The 21,880-nt window shown below is 54.7% G+C and overlaps 3 protein-coding genes across 3 annotated transcripts; 2 read left to right on the top strand and 1 right to left on the bottom strand.

The window, feature by feature from the left end:
- Nucleotides 1-8,481: 8,481 nt before the first annotated feature.
- On the top strand, nucleotides 8,482-12,226 carry chs-4 (Chitin synthase 4; the record flags this gene model as incomplete). Its single annotated transcript, XM_032029920.1, has 3 exons — nucleotides 8,482-8,638; nucleotides 8,696-11,740; nucleotides 11,790-12,226. The coding sequence occupies 3 exons, from the start codon at nucleotides 8,482-8,484 to the stop codon at nucleotides 12,224-12,226; spliced, it is 3,639 nt and encodes a 1,212-aa protein (XP_031890394.1).
- A 2,805-nt stretch (nucleotides 12,227-15,031) lies between these two features.
- Nucleotides 15,032-15,616, bottom strand: CGGC5_v001063 (uncharacterized protein; the record flags this gene model as incomplete). The annotated part of the gene is made up of 4 exons (XM_066150769.1): nucleotides 15,032-15,187; nucleotides 15,246-15,346; nucleotides 15,420-15,427; nucleotides 15,477-15,616. The coding sequence occupies 4 exons, from the start codon at nucleotides 15,614-15,616 to the stop codon at nucleotides 15,032-15,034; spliced, it is 405 nt and encodes a 134-aa protein (XP_066010012.1).
- Nucleotides 15,617-17,650: 2,034 nt separating this feature from the next.
- CGGC5_v001062 (putative WD repeat-containing protein) lies at nucleotides 17,651-19,957 on the top strand (the record flags this gene model as incomplete). The annotated part of the gene is made up of 2 exons (XM_032029918.1): nucleotides 17,651-18,745; nucleotides 18,803-19,957. 2 exons carry the CDS (start codon nucleotides 17,651-17,653, stop codon nucleotides 19,955-19,957), a joined length of 2,250 nt encoding a protein of 749 aa, XP_031890400.1.
- Nucleotides 19,958-21,880: the final 1,923 nt, after the last annotated feature.

Raw genomic sequence — 21,880 nt, 5'->3', positions numbered from 1 at the left:
GTGCCTACCTAGGTACACAACACTCGCCGCACCTCATCTCCCCTCACCTCGCCCCAAATCACCCACCTCAGGGTGTAATTGGGGTGGCGTTCAATCTTGGTAGCGCTGCAAAGCGGATTTCACTGGCGTCGACTGGCTGCGAGGGAGCGTCTCAGACGGTCTGGTCCCCGTCTTCACACGAGGCTCCGGCCCGGGCTAGTGCCTGAGGGCGAGTGCCTCCAGTGTCAATGTCCAATGAGACTTGGCCCTTTGTGCACTCGCCTCTAGCAGCGAAAGTGTGCTCCGTCATGTCATGCCTCGTGGTGGTGGCCATCGTAACGGCGAAGGAGCCAGAGGAGGTTGGTGATGGGCGATCAGGTATCCGTACCTTACCCAGGTGAGGAACGGACGTGGCCGCTTTCCTATTCCATTTGTCTACCTTATTCGTACCTTGCCTCCTCCAGCAGGCCCCTCCAACCCAGCGATGCAACCTGCAACCTGCAACCTGCGAGCTGCCCCGTGTCCTACATGCAGTGCATCCACCGCCTGCTGCATACGCATATGGAATGGGATATGGAAAAGAGAAGCATGTCGAACTGAGGTCCATGCCCTTGCCTCCACGCACACTCGCCCGGCCTTTAGCCAGGACCCCGCCGCCGCCGCCGCCAGCACTTTTACCACTAACACGGCGGCGATGGGATAACAAGACCTCATTTCTGCATCTGCCATGACCTCTTGTCGGCCGTGTCAGCACACCAATGTCGCCAGAGCCTGAACGACACTATCGTCTGTACACAGACCCGAACGGAACTCCTGGCAACCCGACATCGCCTCCGGCTCCAGGAACGTGGACGCGGGCGTTGGCGGTCAAGCTGGAGTCTGCCTGTGTCAAACCCTCACTGCAACGCAACGCAACGCAACCCCGCGACGCTGTCATGTCACCTTCGGGTCACCGCCTCTCCGGCAGCGCCAAACTGCAGACTACCTGACCTGCTTACAGATTTGCAGCACAGGACCAGGTGGAAATCAGACAGGTACCTACCTTACGTCAACTTCGTTCGTCAAAGGGGCGGAAAAACACTTCTGGATCTGATCTCAATAACCAAGTGCCCGCAACTAACAAGGCCAAATCTGGCAAGCTTCCCGTCGCCTGCAAAGAGATTGACGGCCTCGGCCCCAAGGCTCTTGGGACCCTTCAAGTCGCAACAAGCAATAGTGGGATCCATTTCATGGCATCCCTTTTTTCCTTCTCGCCAATCCTCTCAGCCTCCTCACGTCGTCTCCTCCGCCTTTTGGAGACAACGCGCGTTGAGGTGCTAATGAAGCAATAATATTGCCGTTTCACCTTGAGCGGAGGGGGTGCCCAGCCCTCGGCCTTCCATTCGCCTCATTCCTGTCTGCCCTTCCTCACCATCGCCCAGCCCCGAATTCGCACCGCCCTTTTCCTGGCCATCCTCTGGGATGCACAACGGCGCAAGCACGCAAACCCGGCCTGGCAAAGATCACTGATGTCTCCGAGATCCCTGTCATCACCTACCTGGCTGGACTCCGGATCCTAATCCCGTTACCCTTCCCCGCCAAGGCCCTGTACGAAAGAGAGAGGAAAAAAGAGGGACTTAAGGGTAGCCCTCCACCCCCGACTGGCCTGCCGAAAGACGGATCCGACGTGGAGAAGGGCTGTGAGCAACTCATGCTAGCACCAACGCTACGCATGCTTCTGCAAGATCGAGGTGGCCCTGAGTTGGAATACGACCGGACTCTTTGCGCATCCCGCACTTCTCTTTGTGGTGAAGGAGGTTTTGCGCGATTCGTTTGCCTCACCGCATGAAACGATTTGGCACACTTAAGAAAGCTCGGTCAAGCCTTTTTATGTCATTCTTGATATACCTCAGGGGCATTAACACGAGTCTGGTAACGTCTCATTGGAAGCCGGCAGCATGATATTTCCAATTTTGGGCGTCCCCAGCTTCACCGTCTCCGCCGTTCCATGAATATTCAAGTGGGTTCTAGTTCGACTCCAGCGGCGCTCCAGCGTGGGTCATAGAATGGACGAATTGGCAAGGGGTCGGGGGGGTTGAATTGGAGGCCGCGTTGGACGACCCTGCAGCCGCTATTGAAAGAGGAACCGAGAAGAGAGAGAGAGAGAGTGGGAAAAAAAAAAAAACTACGAAGTACATGCCCGTCAAGCACGCAAGTGGCCGGCTCAGTTAAACCGAAAAGCCAGGGCGGCCTGTTGGAGCTTGAAAGCGCCGCCGGTTCCGCCGTCGCCGGGCAAGCCTCGTCCGAATCATTCGTCGCTGCTCGTCCCGATCACTTCGTATGGGCTTGGGCGGAGCAGAAGAACAGGAAGGCGACGAAGAAGCAGCGGGAGAAGGCGGCAGCGCGGGATTTCACGAGGAAAAGCGGGTGGTGCGGATTTTGCTCGTCATGTGAGGCATCATCCCATACGATTCTGTCGCTATTGCGAAGTCGTAATGTATGCATGCATGGATGGGTATTGACCGGCCGGCCGTGCCCCTCGTACAGGCCACTTTCGATCAACACCGTCAATCCACTATTGTGCATTGCCAAGTCGACCGAGCCTAGCGCTCCCCACGCCTGCCTATGAATACAGAGCCCCTATTCTACGAATACGTACGGCTGACCTCTTACCCAGGCCTCAAATCGAGCACCTTGGTGCCCGGTCAGAGTGCTGTGCAGGCCGGACCCGAGCACAAAGACTGGGGGTTGCTTGCTTGCTTGCGCTTGATGGAAATTCATTCCACTACGGTCCAGCTCCGAGAATTTGCAGATTCTCTGACATTGCGCGCCGCACGTCAGTCAGACCGGTGGTTTGGTCAGGAGTCGGCGGCGACGGCGTATTGCTGAGCATTCATCCAGCTCCCAGCTTTCGTTGCGCGACTGCCCTCTGGGCTTCGGAGCCTTTCCATAGTCCCCAGCCCCGTCCGTGGGTCCAACGTTAAATGGCGTCGGCCACGGCGGTCATCGCGGATCTACAGCCACCTGCGTGCGACTGCAACATCACGGCTTCGGTGCACCCAATCACTGTCCGCTGTCGTGTTCCCCGCAAAACCAGACCGCGGCACGTTGTGCTTGGAAATTTAAGGACCCCAGAACCTTGGAGCCGGCTCCTGTCGACAGGCTCTTTCGATTGGCGAAAACTCTCAAGACTGCTGTTTGCAGGAGTTGCGAATGTCAGCTATCGCCGTAGCGCCTCGCAGTCGAAATGATGATGCGAATGCTTCCTGCAGAACGACCGCCACAATTCCCCTTAAAAACAGCTTGGGAGCCTTGCGACCAGCCCAATCTGTGACTGGGTCGACGGTGGTTCGACGGGGCACTCGGGTGAAGATCGAAGGAATGAATAGCGGATTCGCTGAAAATCCGGGAAACAAGCTGTGGAGGAGGATCTTCTTTCTCACCTGGTGCGAATTCCGTCAGCAAGATACCCATCCTTGGCATATATCCCTTTGCCAATCGACGACGCAAAAGGATGGTCTTTGACATTCTGGCAACCTCCATCTGGCCGTCTCGTATTGTCTAATGATGCAGGGCATTGTTTATGGTCATTCCTTCGTACCACGCTGGCGCCCAGGCGCTTACAACTCCAATCGTTCACTGACGAACTGCCCATCGCACCAACCAATGTGGCTAGTCCACCTATGCCGATGATACAAGTGTCAGCCTTGCGCAAATATCGAAGTGACGACTAACCGCCCACATGGGCCAACCACAGTCCCTCTCATTCTGACGTGGCAGCTTGAACAAGCACAGGACGCATCGCATCGCTCCCTCCACGATGCGCAGGAAACTGCCCCTGACGAAGACGACTCTGGAGACTCTATCGTGGCTCCTTATCTAAGATGCCGGCTTTGCCGTGCAGATCAAGGATGCCGCGCATGCCATCAACTGGAGTCAACGAGCCGTCACATGCACTTGTAGCATATGGCATTCGGACCCTGTTTCCCAGGCCACTCGCAATATGGGAAAACACCATTTCAAGAAGCGAGGGGATCTCGACCCAGACATCACCGTGTACTCTGGGTGGTTCCTGTCGAGCAAAGAAGCGGAACTCACCCGCTGCTCGTGTAACTATCTCGTTGGCGACCTACTGGTGTGTGTGTGCACTTCGCATCTTGACAATTGAAGCAATGTGGGACCAACGGGGGGCGCAGTTGATGTCAACAATTTGTCTCGGTCTAAACGTCACCTACTCATGTTTACGGCAATCACAGTGTCCAAACAAGTTACTGGAAACATTCCAGCCGACGGACCACACAGACTCCACAGATTTCGTCTGATACGGCACATTGGCCAAAGGTTCGCATGTTTTGGGATGAGACAAGTTCGGGGAGGTCAGGAATGTCGGTCTGTCTGGCCAAACTCCGAGGTTTTGTGCTCATCGAAATCAACATACACGTCAGACCAGACGAGAGCCTCCGGGGTTTTCGAAATCCAGAAATCTGGAGACGAATATTTTACAAAAAACATGCGTAGGCAGTGTTGTGATGCGGTGACCCGCCCAATTTGGAAGAGGCTGACAAGTTTCAAACCCCACGATTTGGCGATGGCCGCTTATCGCTTCCGAGAGTTTCTTCTCCCCTTGACAGAATCTTGGGATCTGGAACCTGGCACGTTGTGGGACAGACACTAAACACACGCAGGAGACATGAGAACGTGCGGCTAGCCGTGGTGGATTACACACGATAGCCCGGCAGAACTTCAAGTGGACGCTCTACGGATACTAAGGGAGGCTGAGAAGGGTACCATGTACTAGGCTGGGTGATTTCGTTCCAGGCGGAGGCGGCAAGGGGACTTCAGTAGGCCGAAGCAGCCGAGACTGTTGGCCAAGGCGCAAAAGCTTACTGGTATTGTCGACCGGGTTTGTCTACTTGGACAGCAACGATGACAGCTGCAGCGGAGATGGATGCTGGCCTGGGTGGTGCGAGCATTCTTCCGTGGGACGGGGACACCCCCACGAAGCGTGTTTGTTTCGTTTCTGCTGGAGGCTGCTGGGAAAGGGTCCTCTAATCCTATCGAAAGGGGCATGAACAACCGATTCGTGGGAATAGTTTCCGGAGGTGGTGGAACATTCCTCGGTGGGTTCCAAGAACATCATGGCGATCTTGGCCATCTCCTCATATCTGATGCAAACCCAGAAGTCAAGGTTCGAGGTTCGAAATTGTGTCCAAGTTGACCAAGGCACTATTATCGGGCGCCGCCAACAGGCACGGAAGGCTTTGTGATCAGAGAACGGAGACTGGCCAGGCTTTTTTTGCCGGTATCATTCATTCTAACATATCCAGGCCAGGGAATGTCGATGTTTTGGACTCGGGAATAGTCAATAATGCCAAGGCACAGGAACGATCACTGATAATCAGATTCTGAAGGCGCAAAGTCATGACATGTTCCAGCCAAGGACGTCTACTGGCTGGGCGGGCTGACTAAGGACTGGGAGGTGGAAATCAGAGTGCTTCCTTCTGCGGTCGTTTCCTCCGCAACTCGGCCCCATCCCTCTCGCCTGACCCCAGATTCAGTCGGGCGCCTTGAGCAAGTCAGCACAGGCACAGAATACCCGTTGGAGAAATCTGGCTGAGGTGTTCACAAAATAAAAGGCTCAGACGCAGGTGCAGATGCAGGCGTTAGCTGGCTCGGTCCAGAAACAAGGACAGAGATGCAGCAGCAGGTCAGCAGCAGAGGCAAACTCTCTTTTTCCTGTATTCTCAGCTGGAGGACATTTTTGGAGGCTTTGGGGGCGGCTGGTCGGCTGGGCAACAGGGGTTTGAGCTTTTGAAAATAGCAACCCTGGTCCTGCATGCTGATCTGGTTTCCTTGGCCTAGCTTAGGAGACAAGCGCGTATTATCCCGGTATCCGTGCCGACTTTTGGACTGCGGGTGGATTTATGCTCACATGGGGACAATACGGGACAGTGCCCGCCTTTGGAGTCCTTGTCGCCCGCTCGCTGCTCCACGCCGGGCAACAGAGTGTCATGGACACGACGGGGGCGAGCGATGCGATCGACATTGCGATGGCCGGTGTCTGTCGTTCGAGTTTCGGCACTCGAAATAACGGGCATGAAACGGGCGAAACGGATGATTGAATTGGGTCATTCGCGTGCCAGAAAGCTGCGCTCTACTCTCGACGTTTTGCCCACGACAACGGCGGACACCGGGCTACTCGGTCGGTACATTGCCCGCATTTGCCGAGCGCGTGGAGTTTTGCACCCAGTTCTTCCCCTGTCCCCGAGCTGAACGGGGTACTGCTCAGGTCGTGCCCACCTTGCCTGGCAATCCAGTTCGATTTTAACCTTAGCCTGCTCTGGGTTAGACGAGAAATTCGACCTTTGTCGCATCATTCTCACTAATAGTGTCCGAGCTGCCAGCGCGGTTCTGCGAGGACAAAGTCAAGTTCAACCTGGCGAGACGAGAGGCAACGGCGGGAGGTGTCGAGACTCTTGAGGGGGAAAGGATGGCACCGTAGCGACGAGGGCGAGGCATCAGCAGCGAGGTAGCAATGCGAGCCAATGTCGAGGCCAATAATACGAGATGGATTGAGGCGAGGGTGCCGCGCTGTGGCGGTTTGGCATGGGAATGATACGGTGCGGCGCTCGAGACGGTACCCAAAGCGTCGCCCTCGTCGTCACCTTGGACGAGGTACCTCTCACGCCAGCCATCATCATCGGGGCAGAGGCACTAAGACGGCTCCCACGCAGGTCACTTCCCCTTTCCTCTCTCCGTTTGCTCTGTCCCTTGGAGCGTGTGGTGCGGTGCTTGACCAGAGCTGGAAAGGACTGTCCCAAAGCAATTCTGCGAGATCCGCTCCCCATTTTCGTCGCTCATCCCTTCCTTCAGGGTGCCTCAACTGCAGCCGTGCGGAAAGTGCAAACCGTCTTGCCATTTCTCTCCCTCCCGACCCTTCCTCTCGTTCCTTCTTTGCACTTCGCATTTCGAATCGTCCTCTTGGCTTTTCGAGGCTGCTCACTCTCGTTTCACCTGTCAGACCAACATCTCAGTTATCAGGAACAGGCTGAGAGACTTGACTTGTTCTCTGTACCCTGATCCCAACCCGCAGCGACGAGCAGCCAACGTCCAACGAAGCGAATCGCCCGACGAACAACGACGAACAATCTCACCAACATTCGTTCCCCGGAAAAGGACCTTCGAGGCAGTGCGCACGATCGCGTCAGCTTTTCTTGCTCGGTCGTCGCCTCCCGCCAATCCATCGCTCGCTCGTTCGTGAGGTGCATCTACCGCCGCCGCCCATCAACCCCAAACTCCGGCTGGGCCACCAGAGCGCCCAACATTAATAACTCTATCCGACTATCGAAACAGCCGAGCGGCTCCTGGGCTGCCGACCACCGTTGCTGTCGGTGTTGCTGTTGCTCTTGTTCTAATTCTGCTGTTCGGGTGTGCTTCCGAAAGGATACCTTTTGTCTGCATTTGCGCCGCTGCGAAACGGTTTCCCGCCCACGCTCCATCCCATCATCTTCAATCCCATAATCCTCCTGCACCGTTGTGCGTCGTCTCATTCGCATCGCATCCTATTTCGTCGCTACTCTTGACACGACTCAGGCCCGGCGCCCCCTGGTCCCAAGTTGTGCAAGGAGCCAAATTTCAGAGAAGGCGCATCGGCCGTGCGTTTGCTTAAGTACGCAGACGGATCGAAAAAGAAGAGTGTTGCTGAGGGCTGCAGGGAAGTAAGAAGAAAGGAAGGAAAGGCAAAAAAAGGCAGCACCCGCTTGGGTCGAGAGTTCATCGCTTGCTTGGCTGCGCCGTGCGGTCTGGTCTGGTCTGGTCTTCCATCGCCCGATGTTGTGAAGGCTCCACCGGGATTGCCCACGTTCACCAGCTACACCTCACCACGCCCTCTTATTCTCTTGCAAGAATCGCAGCTTCACTACTGCCCGACACACCGAACAGGGAGAAAGCAGGTTGTGGCTTCTGCTTGCTTGGAGAAGAAGGTCATTTGCTGGCACCTTCCCTGCTTGCCTTGCTGTTGGCCCCCTGATTTGCTGGCGCAGAAACGCAGGAAAGTCGGGTCGAAAAAAGGGACGCTTCCCCATTGATTCGCGGTCTCCCAAGGAACAACCCCCGCCAATAGCAGGGGTGCGAGGCCTGGACAATCCACAAATCCTGCTGGACGTTGCTTTCCTTCCAATAACAACTCCTGTGAGTATGACTTCCTTCGAGCCCAGCGATCGACCCGCACCTGCATCGCAACAGTCTGTTGTCTTTTCGCTGCTGTTGTCCGTCTCTTGACATTTGCTACCCAATTGTCAATATTTTCCCACCTTGCATTTTTGAGCATTGCACCACAATACCCCCCTCCACCATCGAGAATAATCGAGTCGATCTGTCGCTCGTCGTTACGCGCGACAGAACCTCTCTTGTCTTTCGAAAGGGTGAAGTCTTCCCTCTGCGGCATCTGACGATCCCACGTTGCTCGACGCAAATCTTGACCGCCATGGGATCCAAAGCTAACGTCGCTCTCTCTACAGGACCATGTCACTCCCTGAAAGACCTGGGCCAAGCCCTCCTTTCGAGAATAGTAGATCCTACCGGAATTCACCGTCACGGCGCAACCGCCCTGGCGATGTCGAGACCGGTGGCTACTATCCCGTAGGAGGGCGTCCTTCCCATCAAAGAGGACTTTCTGCGGGTGGGCATTCAGCGACGTCCTTCCCCGAGACGATCTCAACTCCTAATGTCAACACAGAAAGCCAGCCCTTGTCGCCTACCTTTGAAGGATCAGCCGCAGGGCCGTCCTCCCCCGAACCGTTCCAGCGAAAGAGAAGCTTGATCCGACCCGAGAGACACAGAATCGACAAGGACCATCCGAACTACTACTACAGGAAACATGCCGCCAACATGAACGTGTTGCCGTCCGCGACCGGAAACGACCCGATTACCGAGGACATGGAAGGGACAACTGACGTTTCAGGGCGCTCGCAGACGAACGATAACTACTCCGATGCCTCGCCGCCGAGAGGGCAAAACAGCAGGCAGGCTAGCTTGGAGGAGAAGAAGGGAGGCCCGACTAGGACGAAGGAGAAGCGCTTGAGCCGGCACAAGTCTGGCAAGCTCACTAAGGAAGGGAAGAAGCGCAAGCACCCGGCCGAGCAGCTTAGCCCGCCGAGTTTCTGGAACGTGTACTGCGCCATCATCACTTTCTGGTGCCCGAACTTCATGTTGAAGTGCTGCGGCATGCCCTCCAAGAACCAGCAGCGCGCCTGGAGAGAGAAGGTCGGCCTGATCAGTTTGATCCTGCTCATCATGGGATTCGTCGGTTTCTTGACCTTTGGCTTTAACCAGGCTGTTTGTGGAACTCCTCCGCCGCGCCTGCGCGTCAACGAGGTGTCTGAGGGATACATGATTTTCCACGGAACCGCCTACGACTTGTCGGGCTCCCGTCATCCTCCCGCCGACGGCGTGCCCATGGTCAACAGAACCCACGGTGCCAACGTCCTGTACGACCTGCCTACCAAGTATACGGGAATGGACGGCAGTTTCTTCTTCCAGAACGTCAACGGCCGCTGCAAGAACCTCATCACTCTTGCTGACAACTCTGATGTCCCCACAAACAGCGCCGGCGACCTTGCGTGGTATTTCCCCTGCACGGCTTTCAACCAGGACGGATCGTCCAAGCCAAACCTCACGATCCCTTACTACCTCGGATGGGCCTGCCACACCACTCAGAAGGCTCGCGACACCTTTTACCTTGACTTGAGCGGGTCTGCTGACGTCTACTTCACTTGGAACGACATCAAGAACAGCTCTCGCAACCTGATTGTCTACTCTGGCAACGTTCTCGACCTGGACATGCTCAACTGGTTCAACAGTTCTCAGGTTAAGGTGCCTTCGCGTTTCGATGAGCTCAAGGACAAGACTTCAGCTGTCAACCAGGCCATCCGCGGGCGCGATGTCACCAGAGCCTTCCAGTCTTCGACCGACAAGCAGATTGCTGAGTGTTTCGAGGAGATCATCAAGGTCGGCTCTGTCGACACTGAGACTGTCGGCTGCATTGCGTCCAAGGTCGTCCTCTACTGTTCGCTTGTCCTCATTCTGGCAGTCGTCTTGACGAGGTTCTTCCTCGCCATCTTCTTCCAGTGGTTTATCAGCCGAACATACGCTGCGGCCAAGACCTCTCAGACCGGTGACAAGCGCAAGCGTAACCGTCAGATTGAAGATTGGTCCGAGGATATCTACCGGGCTCCCCCCAGACTGCCTGGCGACGTTGGAAGTAGTGTTAACGGCTCTTCTGACCGCACTAGCAAGCGTGGCAGCTCATTCCTCCCCACCACTTCCCGGTTCTCTGCCGTTTACGGAGCGGGTGCAGTCCCGGCTGGCGGAAAGCGTGCGCCGTTGACCATGGCCAGCTCCGGAGCGGGCGGCAATATGCTGCATCCAGGCAACGCCATGTACCGACAGGGCAACGACAGCCGCACCAGTTTCCTTCGCTCGGATCCTTACACCTCTACTGCAAGCCCGACTGATGGCCCCGGGCCCGCGGGCTTCATCCACGAGGCCGTTGTCCCTCAGCCTCCCGCTGACTGGATGCCCTTTGGATTCCCTCTGGCTCATACGATGTGCTTGGTTACGGCCTACTCCGAAGGTCTGCTTGGTCTCCGCACAACTCTGGACTCCATCGCCATGACCGACTATCCCAACAGCCACAAGGTCATTGTCATTATTTGCGACGGTATCATCAAGGGCAAGGGTGAAACGAAGTCCACTCCTGACTACTGCTTGGACATGATGAAGGACCACACGATCCTCCCTGATGAGGTTGAGCCCTTCTCATACGTGGCAGTTGCTAGCGGTTCGAAGCGACACAACATGGCGAAGGTCTACTCTGGTTTCTACGACTACGGCACCAAGTCTGCCATCCCTCTCGAGAAGCAGCAGAGAGTTCCTGTCCTCCTCGTTGTCAAGTGCGGTACCCCTGACGAGGCTTCCAAGTCCAAGCCCGGCAACCGTGGCAAGCGTGACAGTCAGATCATTCTCATGTCTTTCCTCCAAAAGGTCATGTTCGATGAGCGTATGACCGAGCTTGAGTACGAAATGTTCAACGGTCTCTGGAAGGTTACGGGTATCTCCCCCGACTTCTATGAGATAGTACTCATGGTCGACGCCGATACCAAGGTCTTCCCCGACAGTCTGACTCACATGGTGTCTGCCATGGTCAAGGATCCCGAGATCATGGGTCTTTGCGGAGAAACGAAGATCGCCAACAAGCGTGACTCCTGGGTCACTGCTATCCAAGTCTTTGAGTACTTCATCTCCCATCACTTGGCCAAGTCCTTCGAGTCTGTCTTTGGTGGTGTCACCTGTTTGCCCGGCTGTTTCTGCATGTACCGCATCAAGGCGCCCAAGGGAGCTCAAGACTACTGGGTTCCTATCTTGGCCAACCCTGACATTGTTGAGCACTACTCCGAGAACGTCGTCGACACCTTGCATAAGAAGAACCTTCTGCTGCTCGGTGAGGATCGTTACCTTACGACGCTGATGCTCAGGACCTTCCCCAAGCGAAAGCAGGTCTTTGTGCCCCAGGCCGTCTGCAAAACCACGGTCCCTGACGAGTTTGGCGTCCTGCTTTCTCAACGTCGTCGCTGGATTAACTCGACTATCCACAACTTGATGGAACTGGTCTTGGTCCGTGACCTTTGCGGTACCTTCTGCTTCAGTATGCAGTTTGTCGTCTTTATCGAACTGATGGGAACGCTCGTGTTGCCTGCTGCTATCGCCTTCACCTTCTACGTCGGTGAGTAACTTTCGTCTGGCTTTGCTTAGTATACAGCTAACACTCTCAGTCATCATCTCCATTGTCAACCAACCGCCGCAAATCATCCCCCTTGTCCTGCTTGCACTCATTCTTGGTCTGCCAGCCGTTCTGATCGTTATCACCGCTCACTCCTGGTCGTACGTCTTGTGGATGCTTATTTACCTGCTCTCTCTGCCTGTTTGGAACTTTATCCTGCCCACGTACGCCTTCTGGAAGTTTGACGACTTCTCTTGGGGTGATACCAGAAAGACGGCGGGCGAGAAGACGAAGAAGGCCGGTCTCGAGTACGAGGGCGAATTCGACAGCAGCAAGATCACCATGAAGAGATGGGCCGAGTTTGAACGCGAGCGTCGGACACGCAGCAACTACTGGGGATCCAAGGAGAACGTCGTCGGAGGCGGCAACACCTGGTCGATGCCTCCCGGCCACCAGTACAATGACGAGTACTACCACTCTGACGCATAAAAGCAAAATCTCACACACACGGCGGGCGTTTTTGTTTTTGAGCAGCATGATGGGTACCACGGGTTTTATACGAGAGGCGCGATTACGGCCTTGTGTTTTTATTCTTCCTCTTTTCTGATGACAAAAAGGAGGGACCACGAAGTATAGTCAGTCGTAAGAGGCTCGGCACTTGTAATAATGGGGGACGGCCGAGAGGGTAGAGAATCCGCATTGTATTTTGCACTGGAAACGTTGACATTGCTCTTGCTTTCTGCGTATTGTTTCCTCTCCAGAGGCTGGTGCTTTGAAAAAGCGCTGTTTGCACTCTTGTCTTTGCGAAGGTGGCGGCATTGGGTTGTCTGATCTTGTACATATCATGGACGCATCAACAAGTGTCGGTAGTCGTAGTAGTAACCAACCCTTTTTCAAACTGTTACTGAACTGTGTCGTGTAACTCGCCCCCTTGGGACGTGACTTGAAGTTACCCAGCATGGAAGTGTCTAGACGTGCCGCGTCGCCCCTGATACGCGGCCCCCTCCTGGTCTTTCCGGCCGAGAAGCGCGAGCCGTGTCTGAGACGAAATGGCACACGCACACACATGCACACATACATTTTGTGTCTGGAGTATCAGCATACTCTTGCGTGTCGGTCATCATACAGCTAGCTAGTTGGAGGAGGGAGTTGGGGGGGCTTTGTCACGTTCAACATGGGAATAAGAAATGAGAGAGAGCGGCGTTGGTGGTGGCGGCTCTGTGTAACCACATTCCTTCCCCTCCTCCGTATGAATCTGTAAAGTAGGTTGAAGGATGGGTGGCCTCTTCCTTTTGCCTTGCCAATGCGCAGCCTCAGCCGTGTCCGCCGGCTTTATCTTCTCTCTCTCTCTCTCTCGCTCTCTGTTGCAATTATAGCTTAGCTTGGCTTGATCTCGTTTCCCCATACTGTACCTCGGTTTTCCTGTTGTGGTGTGTGTAGTTACAGAGTTACATGAGGTGGCATTCGCTTTCTTTTCTCATTCTCAAAGTAGCTTTTCGCGTGCCGTCCCGCGGTTCTCTTCAGACTATGGGTTCTCTTGATACTACGACGGTGTGGTTCCGATGAAACTCGGACGGGCTTCTTTTCTTCTTTACTTCATAGTTGAAGTTTTCGAGAAGAAGGGGGGGAGGGGGACGCAACGCCGGACGGCCACGGGTAACGGATCTTATTATTGGAGATCCCGGCGTGCCGGTGAGATTGTGGAGCCCCCTTGGTTTTGGAGGGGACGCGGAACGACCTTTTGCCTACTTGGGTAGTTGGTCTGGTCCTCCTTCTGGGTGCCCGGCAGGCAAAAGCGGGCGGGCAGGTAACGGCGAGGAGAAAGAAACGGGATGCTAGGCTGATGGGGAGGAAATGCGCACAGCACAGACATTGGAGATGCGACCAAGAGGCGGCGGAGACGAGAGAGAGAAGGCGAGGAGGAGTGGGGGATGCGAGGGGGAGAGAGGGAGGAGGGCATTGCATGGTATGGCTGCAGGTAGCCGAGACATGATGATTTGGTTTTGTTGTTACTTGGTTTGTCCTTTCCTCTGCGGGTGGACTCCTGCTGGATAGTGTGTCTTCGGATTCGTACCGTTCCCGCAGCTCGCATGCTTTCTCGGGCAGGCAGGAAATAGTTTGTTTTCTTGCTTTCTCACTTTCTTGACGTTTCCTGCTCCCCTCCTCCAGCGTGCAAGCGAGAGAGGCATGTTGGCCGCACGGCCTTTGCGCCCGGTGGGGGTCCCCAGGGTGTCTTTTAGTCTCACAGCAAGAACTGCGCGCAAGGAACAGAGCCTTGGGTACGGGATTCTCTTTGCTTTTTCAGCAAAATTTTGACCGGTGTGTCGTTGGACTGGGTTGGATGCTTCTACCCGAAGCGCCGCAGCGCCCCGAGTTTAGGTAGCAGCGTTGCTCTTGTGATTTTTTTTCTGCCCATTCTCATTCTTCTAGAATGTGGATTTGGGATGGGGGAGGGCCCGCCCCGCCAGTAACCTCGAGCTATTGGCGCCTTTGACGATGGAAAATCGAGACGAGGCTTTGTCGAGGCTCAAAGGCCCAAAAGGAAAGTACAGGGCTTGAGACTCGGCGTGGAGCTCGGTCTCAGCGGTCATGTCGATCAGTCGAGGTTCTGTTCATGGCTGACGGGTCGAAGCTTGGTTTCCGGGGTCACTGTATTTCTGACATGGGAGTGGTCGATCCTGCTGTGGGATTTCAACAGAGCAGTCCTGATTTGCGGACTCTCTTCATGTCGGCGGCCGCGCATGTTGAAGGACTCCATGAATAAGCAGACCTCAGCCGGAAATTGTGCGATTATGTGAGCAGTGTTGGAAAGACAGAAAAAACCCTCCTCTGCGAGAGGTTGGATCGGTTTTTTTCTCCTATCCCCTGTCGTGTTTCCGAGTCCCTGCGTAAAAGGCGAGGGGTTGGGTAAATAGACACTGACGAGGGCAGCAGGTGCACAGGCGAGTTGTGAAAAAGCAACGAGTTTGCGGAGCCTGAAGGTCAGAGGCAGCAAGGAAATGGTTAGTATTGGGGTTGGTTTGAAACTCGGGGGACCAGCACGCTGCCGATTGTGATTGATCACCTCAACGGGTCTCCTGTCACGCGCGCGTGAGGTTGGGGGTGGGCTTCTCTTTTCATTCTGGCGCACCGATGGCTGGCAGGCAGCTCCTCCAGGGATTCCATCATTGGACTGATCGGGATGCTGCTGTAGCTTGGAGGTGAGGTTGCAGTTGGTCAGATTTTGGCATCGGTCGAGCATTTGTTTTTAATGTCAGCTTCTAATATAGGGGTCCGCTGGCGAATGAGATGGCTTCAGCGGTGTGTCGATGTGAGTCGCTCATAGGAGTAAGGTAAGCTTGCGTCGCCAGCGAAGGAATCCTTCGGTAGTGTCCCGTGCGAAAGCAAAAGACAACTGAGGCCTGCCGTTCTTGCCCGGTTTCCGATGCCAGGTGGCAGTCGGTGAGCGTTCTGTATAATTTAGCTTGGGTCGGCGTGGAAGGGGAGGCTTCCTAATCCAACGACTTACATGAATGTGGGCTAGCACCCCTGGATGACCAAGGTCAGAAAGTGAGCGAGGTGACAGGTCACATTGTGAATGTTGCGAGGTATGGAGAAAATGAATCAAAACTGGCCGTTTTTTCGTCAATGCTCAAATCTGACGGACGGGAAGCGAGAACGACCGTCGTAGAGGGATGCTTACAAGGGAGGCTGGAGATCAAAAGAAAGGACAGTTAGGCCGCCGTTGGAAGAAACCGACTTCGTCAACGCGTGGTTGGGTTGGTTTACTGCACGGTATTGGCAATCGGGGTGAGGATCTGCAATGTCGTGTAGGTAAGCAGCACATGGAGAGTATATTCGCGCACTAGAGCATGCTTTGTAGGCCGGATATGGTTGCATGGCTTTCTCTGGGACTGCGGCAAGAGTCAGGTCCTCCAAAGACGTTGGAGGCTGCTGTCCAACGTCTGAACGTCGGCTGGGTCGTGACGTCAGAGTGAGTTGAAGAAGGGAACAGGTCCACGGTCTGAAAGTAGCAAAGCGAGGTGAGAGTACGGATACTCCATACGGGGGGCACTAAAGAAGCATGCGGACGGAGAGCTGGCCGCAGTGCACATTTCTTTCGGCCGGAGCGGTATTACAGCTGGGGTTTCTGCTAATTGTGGCGACATGCTGCTTGTCGAAAACGATGCGTCCCATCGGGACATGGTTTTGTAGTGACAAGAAGTGGCTGGGTCTGGCCTGGCCAGGTGCAAGCTACCGCGGCGTCGTGGGCAAGGTTGCTCGTGTATCCCATCCGTACCAGGCCAAGCCCAACGAAGTGCAGGTGGTCTTGTCTCCAAGCTCGCCTCGTTCCCCTGCGTATGCGTGCTATCCGTATCGTGATACAGAATGAGCTGAGGTGTTCTCGTCGTTTGTCGGCGGTCTCGTTGCGTTCCCCGGGGTTTCCATGGGGGCACTCAGCACCGCACACCATTTCCCGCCCAGAGTCAGCCATGCATATGATATTGGAGGTGGCGTCCATAGAGCTGGCGTCGGGACCAGTCTCTGTCTTGTTGGACTAGGGTGAGTTCCCGTAATACTTCTCCCTCTGTGCTGCGCAGAAAAGCAACAGATGCCCACGCTGCGAAGCTGATTCCCAGACGGACAGGGTTCGTGTGCTCGCGGCATTAGGTTGGCTGGCATGAGTGGCCGAGGGCATGCATGCCCCTCCGGTCCTTGAGTGCAGGTGGTGGTGGTGGTGGTGGTGGTGAGGGTGGAGGTGGCCATCCTTGAACCAGCGTCACCACCACTACCACCATTTTGCCAATCTTTGCGAGGATCGTCGGGACGCAACAATGTCTTGCCTGTCGTGGGAGACCCAGAAGAAGCCACGATCTTGACTCGAACTCAAATTTCGATTCGGCGGCTAGGAAAATGAGGCACCCTACGTTCCTCACCTTCGAAAGCTGCGACAGTAGAGTGTTGTTGAAAAGACGGTTGTATTTGTAGCAAGGCACGCAGGGATCCAATGGTGGTAGGAAATCCAGGTCGAGTCCTCCACACCTTCCGAACCCACAAAGACCAGGGCCGCTCTTTTCAGCACCAAGGAATTTAGTGAGGGATTGACGAGAGCTGAGAGGGATCGGGCCTTGTCACAGCACCATTGACGAGGTTCCACCAAGTGTATCTTTGCAGTGAAGGTACATGCTCTGCAGCCAGTGCTGCCACTGAGATACAAGTACCTCTTTAACTCGGAGACCTCGTCAAGTCTTCAATATGGGCCCTGGAATGCAACTCAACCGCCAGGCCGCCTCGCTGCGCTGTGCGGTCGGGTGTTTGGTTGGCGCGCCTGTCGCAGTGAGGTACCCTTCCCCATTGTCCTTCGATCCCAGTGAAAGATTCCCGCTCGGGTCCCATTCCCGCTCCCGCCCTGCTACAACACCAGCACTGGCACTGGCACTGGACTCGACCTGACCTACGCCTGACCGCATCCTCGACTGTCCGGACCAGACTCTAACAACCTCCCAGTCCGTTCGCCCAGAACTCGACCAACACCTTCCGCCACACATCTCACGACAACCCAGGGCAGGCGGCGACACTTTCGTTCCGAATTGACAATCTCCTCGCATTCCAACTTTGTGAACGAAGACCGACTTGCTCCGCTCTCGCAAACGTTGCACACCGACCGGTCATCGACTGCGCGAGATTGAATTGTGCCCCGTGTGCTTGGAGGAAGAAGCAACGGAGCTTTTGGACTGCCGAATACGCCGGTGGCCATCCGTATCAACGACTCGTCTAGGCAATAGACGTGACCTCGGGTAAACATACGACTTACAATCTCGACCGCTCCAGAAGAAGCCTCCATTCGACCCAACCAAGGCGGCCGCTTTTTTGCTGTATACCTGACCTTGATGATGCCCATTCGGGCCACGACTCAGACTTGAAGCGAGCACGATGCGCCCAAGAACCTCAGAAACAGCCGGCTCTCAGCCTTCCCAAGCACAGGCTACACCCGCTCACTCGAACCATCACCACAGTGTGACCTTCGCTCCGCCAGTCGATGGTCCCTATGACCAAGATTCCCATCACCAGCCTGCTCGCGAGACAAGCCAACACAATTACCCCCAAGAGCCACCAACGCATGGCCAAAACTTTGCCCAAGCTTCGTACGCTGCTTCGACATCTCACTTCGTCAACCACTTCCCCGTCGCTCCGTCGTCCCTCTACGATGCCGCCAACTCCTTCTCATACAACCAGCACCCTTACGATCCTGAATACATAGACTACGATGATGACGAAGATGACGTTGACGAGGAGGACGATGAAGCCATGGATATGAGCGACAGCGACGGCGGTGCTCCTCTGGGTCACACCTCAACGATTGTGCCCGTAACCAGCACCCTTTCGCCCGTGTCGGGAACTGGCGCGATGCTGAACTCCGAACAGTATCCTGGCCCCCCGCATGCCCACAACACGATCCATGGACAACTGCCCGCCGAACCTCCTTCCCATATGACGTCCTACTGGGTTCATTCTGGCCCTGTGTTCGATCCATCAGGGCCTATGCATCCTACCCCGCTTAACACCATCCCCTTTCACCCAATGTTGAGCGCTGGAGGCATGGACGAGGATGATGACGATACATGGCAGTCAACATACCCCGCCATCTCTGGCGTTTCTGGGGCACTTCAACAGCATGTTGTCACGGGTGTCGACGAGGAGGAAGAGGCCATATGGCAAGAGGATGGCCCCCCAGCCGCCAGCAACGCAAATACAAGCACTCTTGGCCCCGAGAACCTCTGCCTCCGGGATTTCTTGAGAGACTGGGCTTGGCGCAACCGCAATGGTCCTAGGCCCAGTATCAGGTCAATCAGCGCGCAATCCGCACAAAAGGTTGCCCGAGTGCGGTTTTCGGACCTGGAAGGTGACAGGTGCGACCTGCAAGGAATCGACTGGGAAGACCTTGGGGTCCTTCGCTTGGAGGCCCGCGTTCGTAGGAAGTTGGACTACAAGAACTATACTAACCGGGCAGGCTCAGACAAAGTGGAGGTGAGAGTTTCCATGAGCCATTTCGCAGTCTACCTAGACAAGCTAACACTTCTGTAGTTGGACTACCCAGACCGAGAACTCTATAGCACTGAGAACTTCTTCAGGTTCCGCCGCATGGATGTCCGGCAGAACGTCCACCTGGCCCATTTCCAGCTGCGAAACATCCTGGCATGTGCGGGTAGAAGCCGTATTTTCTATCCAGGCCAGCGAGCTGTACACCAGCTCAACCCCGTCACCGGCCAGAGTGAGGTAGCTATGGACCTCAACGACTTGGGCAATGTTCAAATCTCTACCTTGGACGCCAACTGCGGAGTTCTGATTGCCGGTACCTTCAACGGCGAATACTGCATGCGCAATGTCCACAGCCAGGACAAGAAGTACACGGAGGGCCAAATAACTAACCACATTAGCGGAATCACCAACCACCTACAGATCCATGAGTCGCGAAACTCGACGCCGATGGCTGCTTTTGCAAGCAACGATCAAGGGTTCCGCGTGATGGATGTGGCGACCGAGAAGTTTGTTTTGGAGACACAATACGGGTGTCCCATCAACTGCTCCGCTCTCTCGGCTGACCGTCGCCTTCGCGTGATGGTTGGTGACAACTACAACGTTATGATTGCCAATGCGGACACTGGCGAGATCCTGCAAGAGCTGGGCGGACATCGCGACTTTGGATTCGCGTGCGACTGGTCAGACAATGGCTACACTGTTGCAACGGGCTTTCAGGACATGACTGTCAAGATTTGGGATGCTCGAAAATGGACCAAGCCCAATGGCGATGGGTATCCGCTGGAGACAATACGTTCGGAAATGGCCGGAGTGCGCAGCCTGCGCTTCTCGCCCACGGGCAGCGGCCCAAGTGTTCTAGTTGCGGCGGAGGAGGCCGACTGGATCAACATCATCAACGCACAAACCCTGAAGCAAAAGCAGTCGTTCGACATCTTTGGAGAGATTGGAGGCGTGGAGTTCGCAAACGATGGCCAAGACCTCAATGTTCTCTGCATGGATCGAACACGGGGTGGACTGCTTCAGCTGGAGCGCTGTGATCTGGGTGCTTGGGGAGGGTTCGAATCGGTGGACGAACCACAGGAAATCGACATGCGAACTCCTGACCTCGGCGTGTCCTATCCCGAAAGGACCTATCCTCGCAGCTACCCTGCTAAAGCGGCAAGAAAACTGTCCGTGTTCGACGATTTGGAGCCATTCTGAAGAACTTGATACCCGGGGAGACGGCACTACGATCGGTGCTCTGGACGGCCAGGCGTCCGGGTGGCAAAACTTTGGCGTTTGCGGACTCATTTGCCCTTAACGATAACGACCACGTCCATTGTAATGCGGCCTCGCGATTGTTTCGCATTGGTTGGGTCTCTTTTCTTGTCCTGTTCTTTGACGACACACGGCTGGCATATAGATGGGTTTTTCGAAACAGTGCATGTGTCTGAAGGTGGGAAATAGCATGGCAAGGCCTGTGGAAGGAGACCCCTCCGAAGCATTTTTTCTATGTTTTGATCTAGCACAGCGTTGAAACTTATTCTTTTAGGCATGGAGGATTTTAACGACGTCACGGATGGGGGGCATTCGGAAATGGTGTCTGTCGCATCGTTTCTCGGTTTTCATCATTTCATTCCATGAAAGTACTGCGTGCTTTTGGTACGTTTTTTGGACATAAGGGGGGTTTTTAGCATATGACCACACAGTCTTCCGAGTCCGCAGGGGAGGACAACGGGTCTTTATTCCATACGAGGAATATGACGACCTTTCATTGTCTTTTATTTCTTTCTATCTATTATACCGTCCGGGTTTTTGGCTGATTGGATGAGCTGGGTCTAATCCAGGCATGCACATATCCCTTTTTATTTCTCGCGAGATACACCTGGGGGACGGTTTTTCAGGGGACCACTTTGATAGACCAAATCCATTGATTGTTGAAGCCACTGTCTACTACTTTGTGCGGTTCAAGGATAATGGGGAATGACTGCTCCTGGTAACGATCGACGACGACTGTTGAACGTTGGACGACGCCAACGAGACGCATGAGTGGAGCCCGCATTTTTGCCGCATTCTTGCTGTTTACCATGCCTAGGACATGCAACTGCCGTGTGTGCATCATCATCAGAGGCGGCGCCTCTCGAGCGCCTCATAAACGGTTTGGCGTTTTCTTCCCCCCCTTGCTTGGAAAGCCCGACCACCCCTAAATTCGATCTGAATTACACATTGCCGTCTTAGCGTCGCAGCCACATTGGATCCGAAAGGAGGGAAAAAACAACGGCTGGAGATCGAAATGACAAAGGGGGGGAAAGAGAAGGAGGAAGCGGCCTTTTGTGTCTATCTCCGTTTCTTTGTTGGGTGGTTTTCGGTGCGACCTGAAACGAAACGGGATCGGTGAGCTAATCATGGAGCGGATTGGAGGCTAGACAGTTTGGACAACCCGATTGTTCGGATGAACGGGTGGTTCGTCTGGGATTTTGGATGTGACGTTGTGTGGGTGGAATGCTGGCCATATCTGGACTCGCCAAGAAGAATGACACCCCTTTGTTGTTTGTTTTCCATTGTCACATTGGCACGCAAATGTCTTCAATTACAACATTAAATCGGATTTGTTTGTGGCTCATGGGGCAGGCTTAAAAGAAGGCTTGTTTAGATGACACATGAAATAATTTTTGGGGTTTCTCTTCGTTGCCGCCTTCCAATCCTGCCGCGACGAATCATGCCCCCTAAGTGATACATAAGGGAAGGAAATCAGAGTTACACAGGGTGGAGGGGTAGTCCTCCTTTTCCGTCGCTGAACCCAGAAATATTATATATACATCAAATGCTTAGATGACAGTATGTTACATAAAAATCCCTGGACGTCGGAAGAAGGGTTGATTCTTCTCGTCTTTCCCCCTTCCTGTTCTTCCTCTTCTCTCCTCCTCGTTGGGTAGGCGGTTGGCTGGGTATCCAATTGCTTTGAAAAACGTTTCGTCGAAATTGTCGTCGGATGGAACGGTGCTTGAAAAATGACTTCATGTACATCTTGTTTTTGGTTTATATGTAGGGACCAACATCATAGACAGGAGGGCGTGAGCAAGGCCGCGTGAAGTTGAAAGGTTGTCTTGTTTCGGTGGCTTCTCTTGTAGTCGCTCTTCCCGC

The sequence above is a fragment of the Colletotrichum fructicola genome (genome assembly GCF_000319635.2).
Source record: "Colletotrichum fructicola Nara gc5 chromosome Unknown KSG_Nara_v1_contig01, whole genome shotgun sequence".
Classification (NCBI taxonomy): domain Eukaryota; kingdom Fungi; phylum Ascomycota; class Sordariomycetes; order Glomerellales; family Glomerellaceae; genus Colletotrichum; species Colletotrichum fructicola.
The sequence above is the reverse complement of the archived record's forward strand: the minus strand, read 5'-3'. Positions and strand labels throughout refer to the sequence as shown.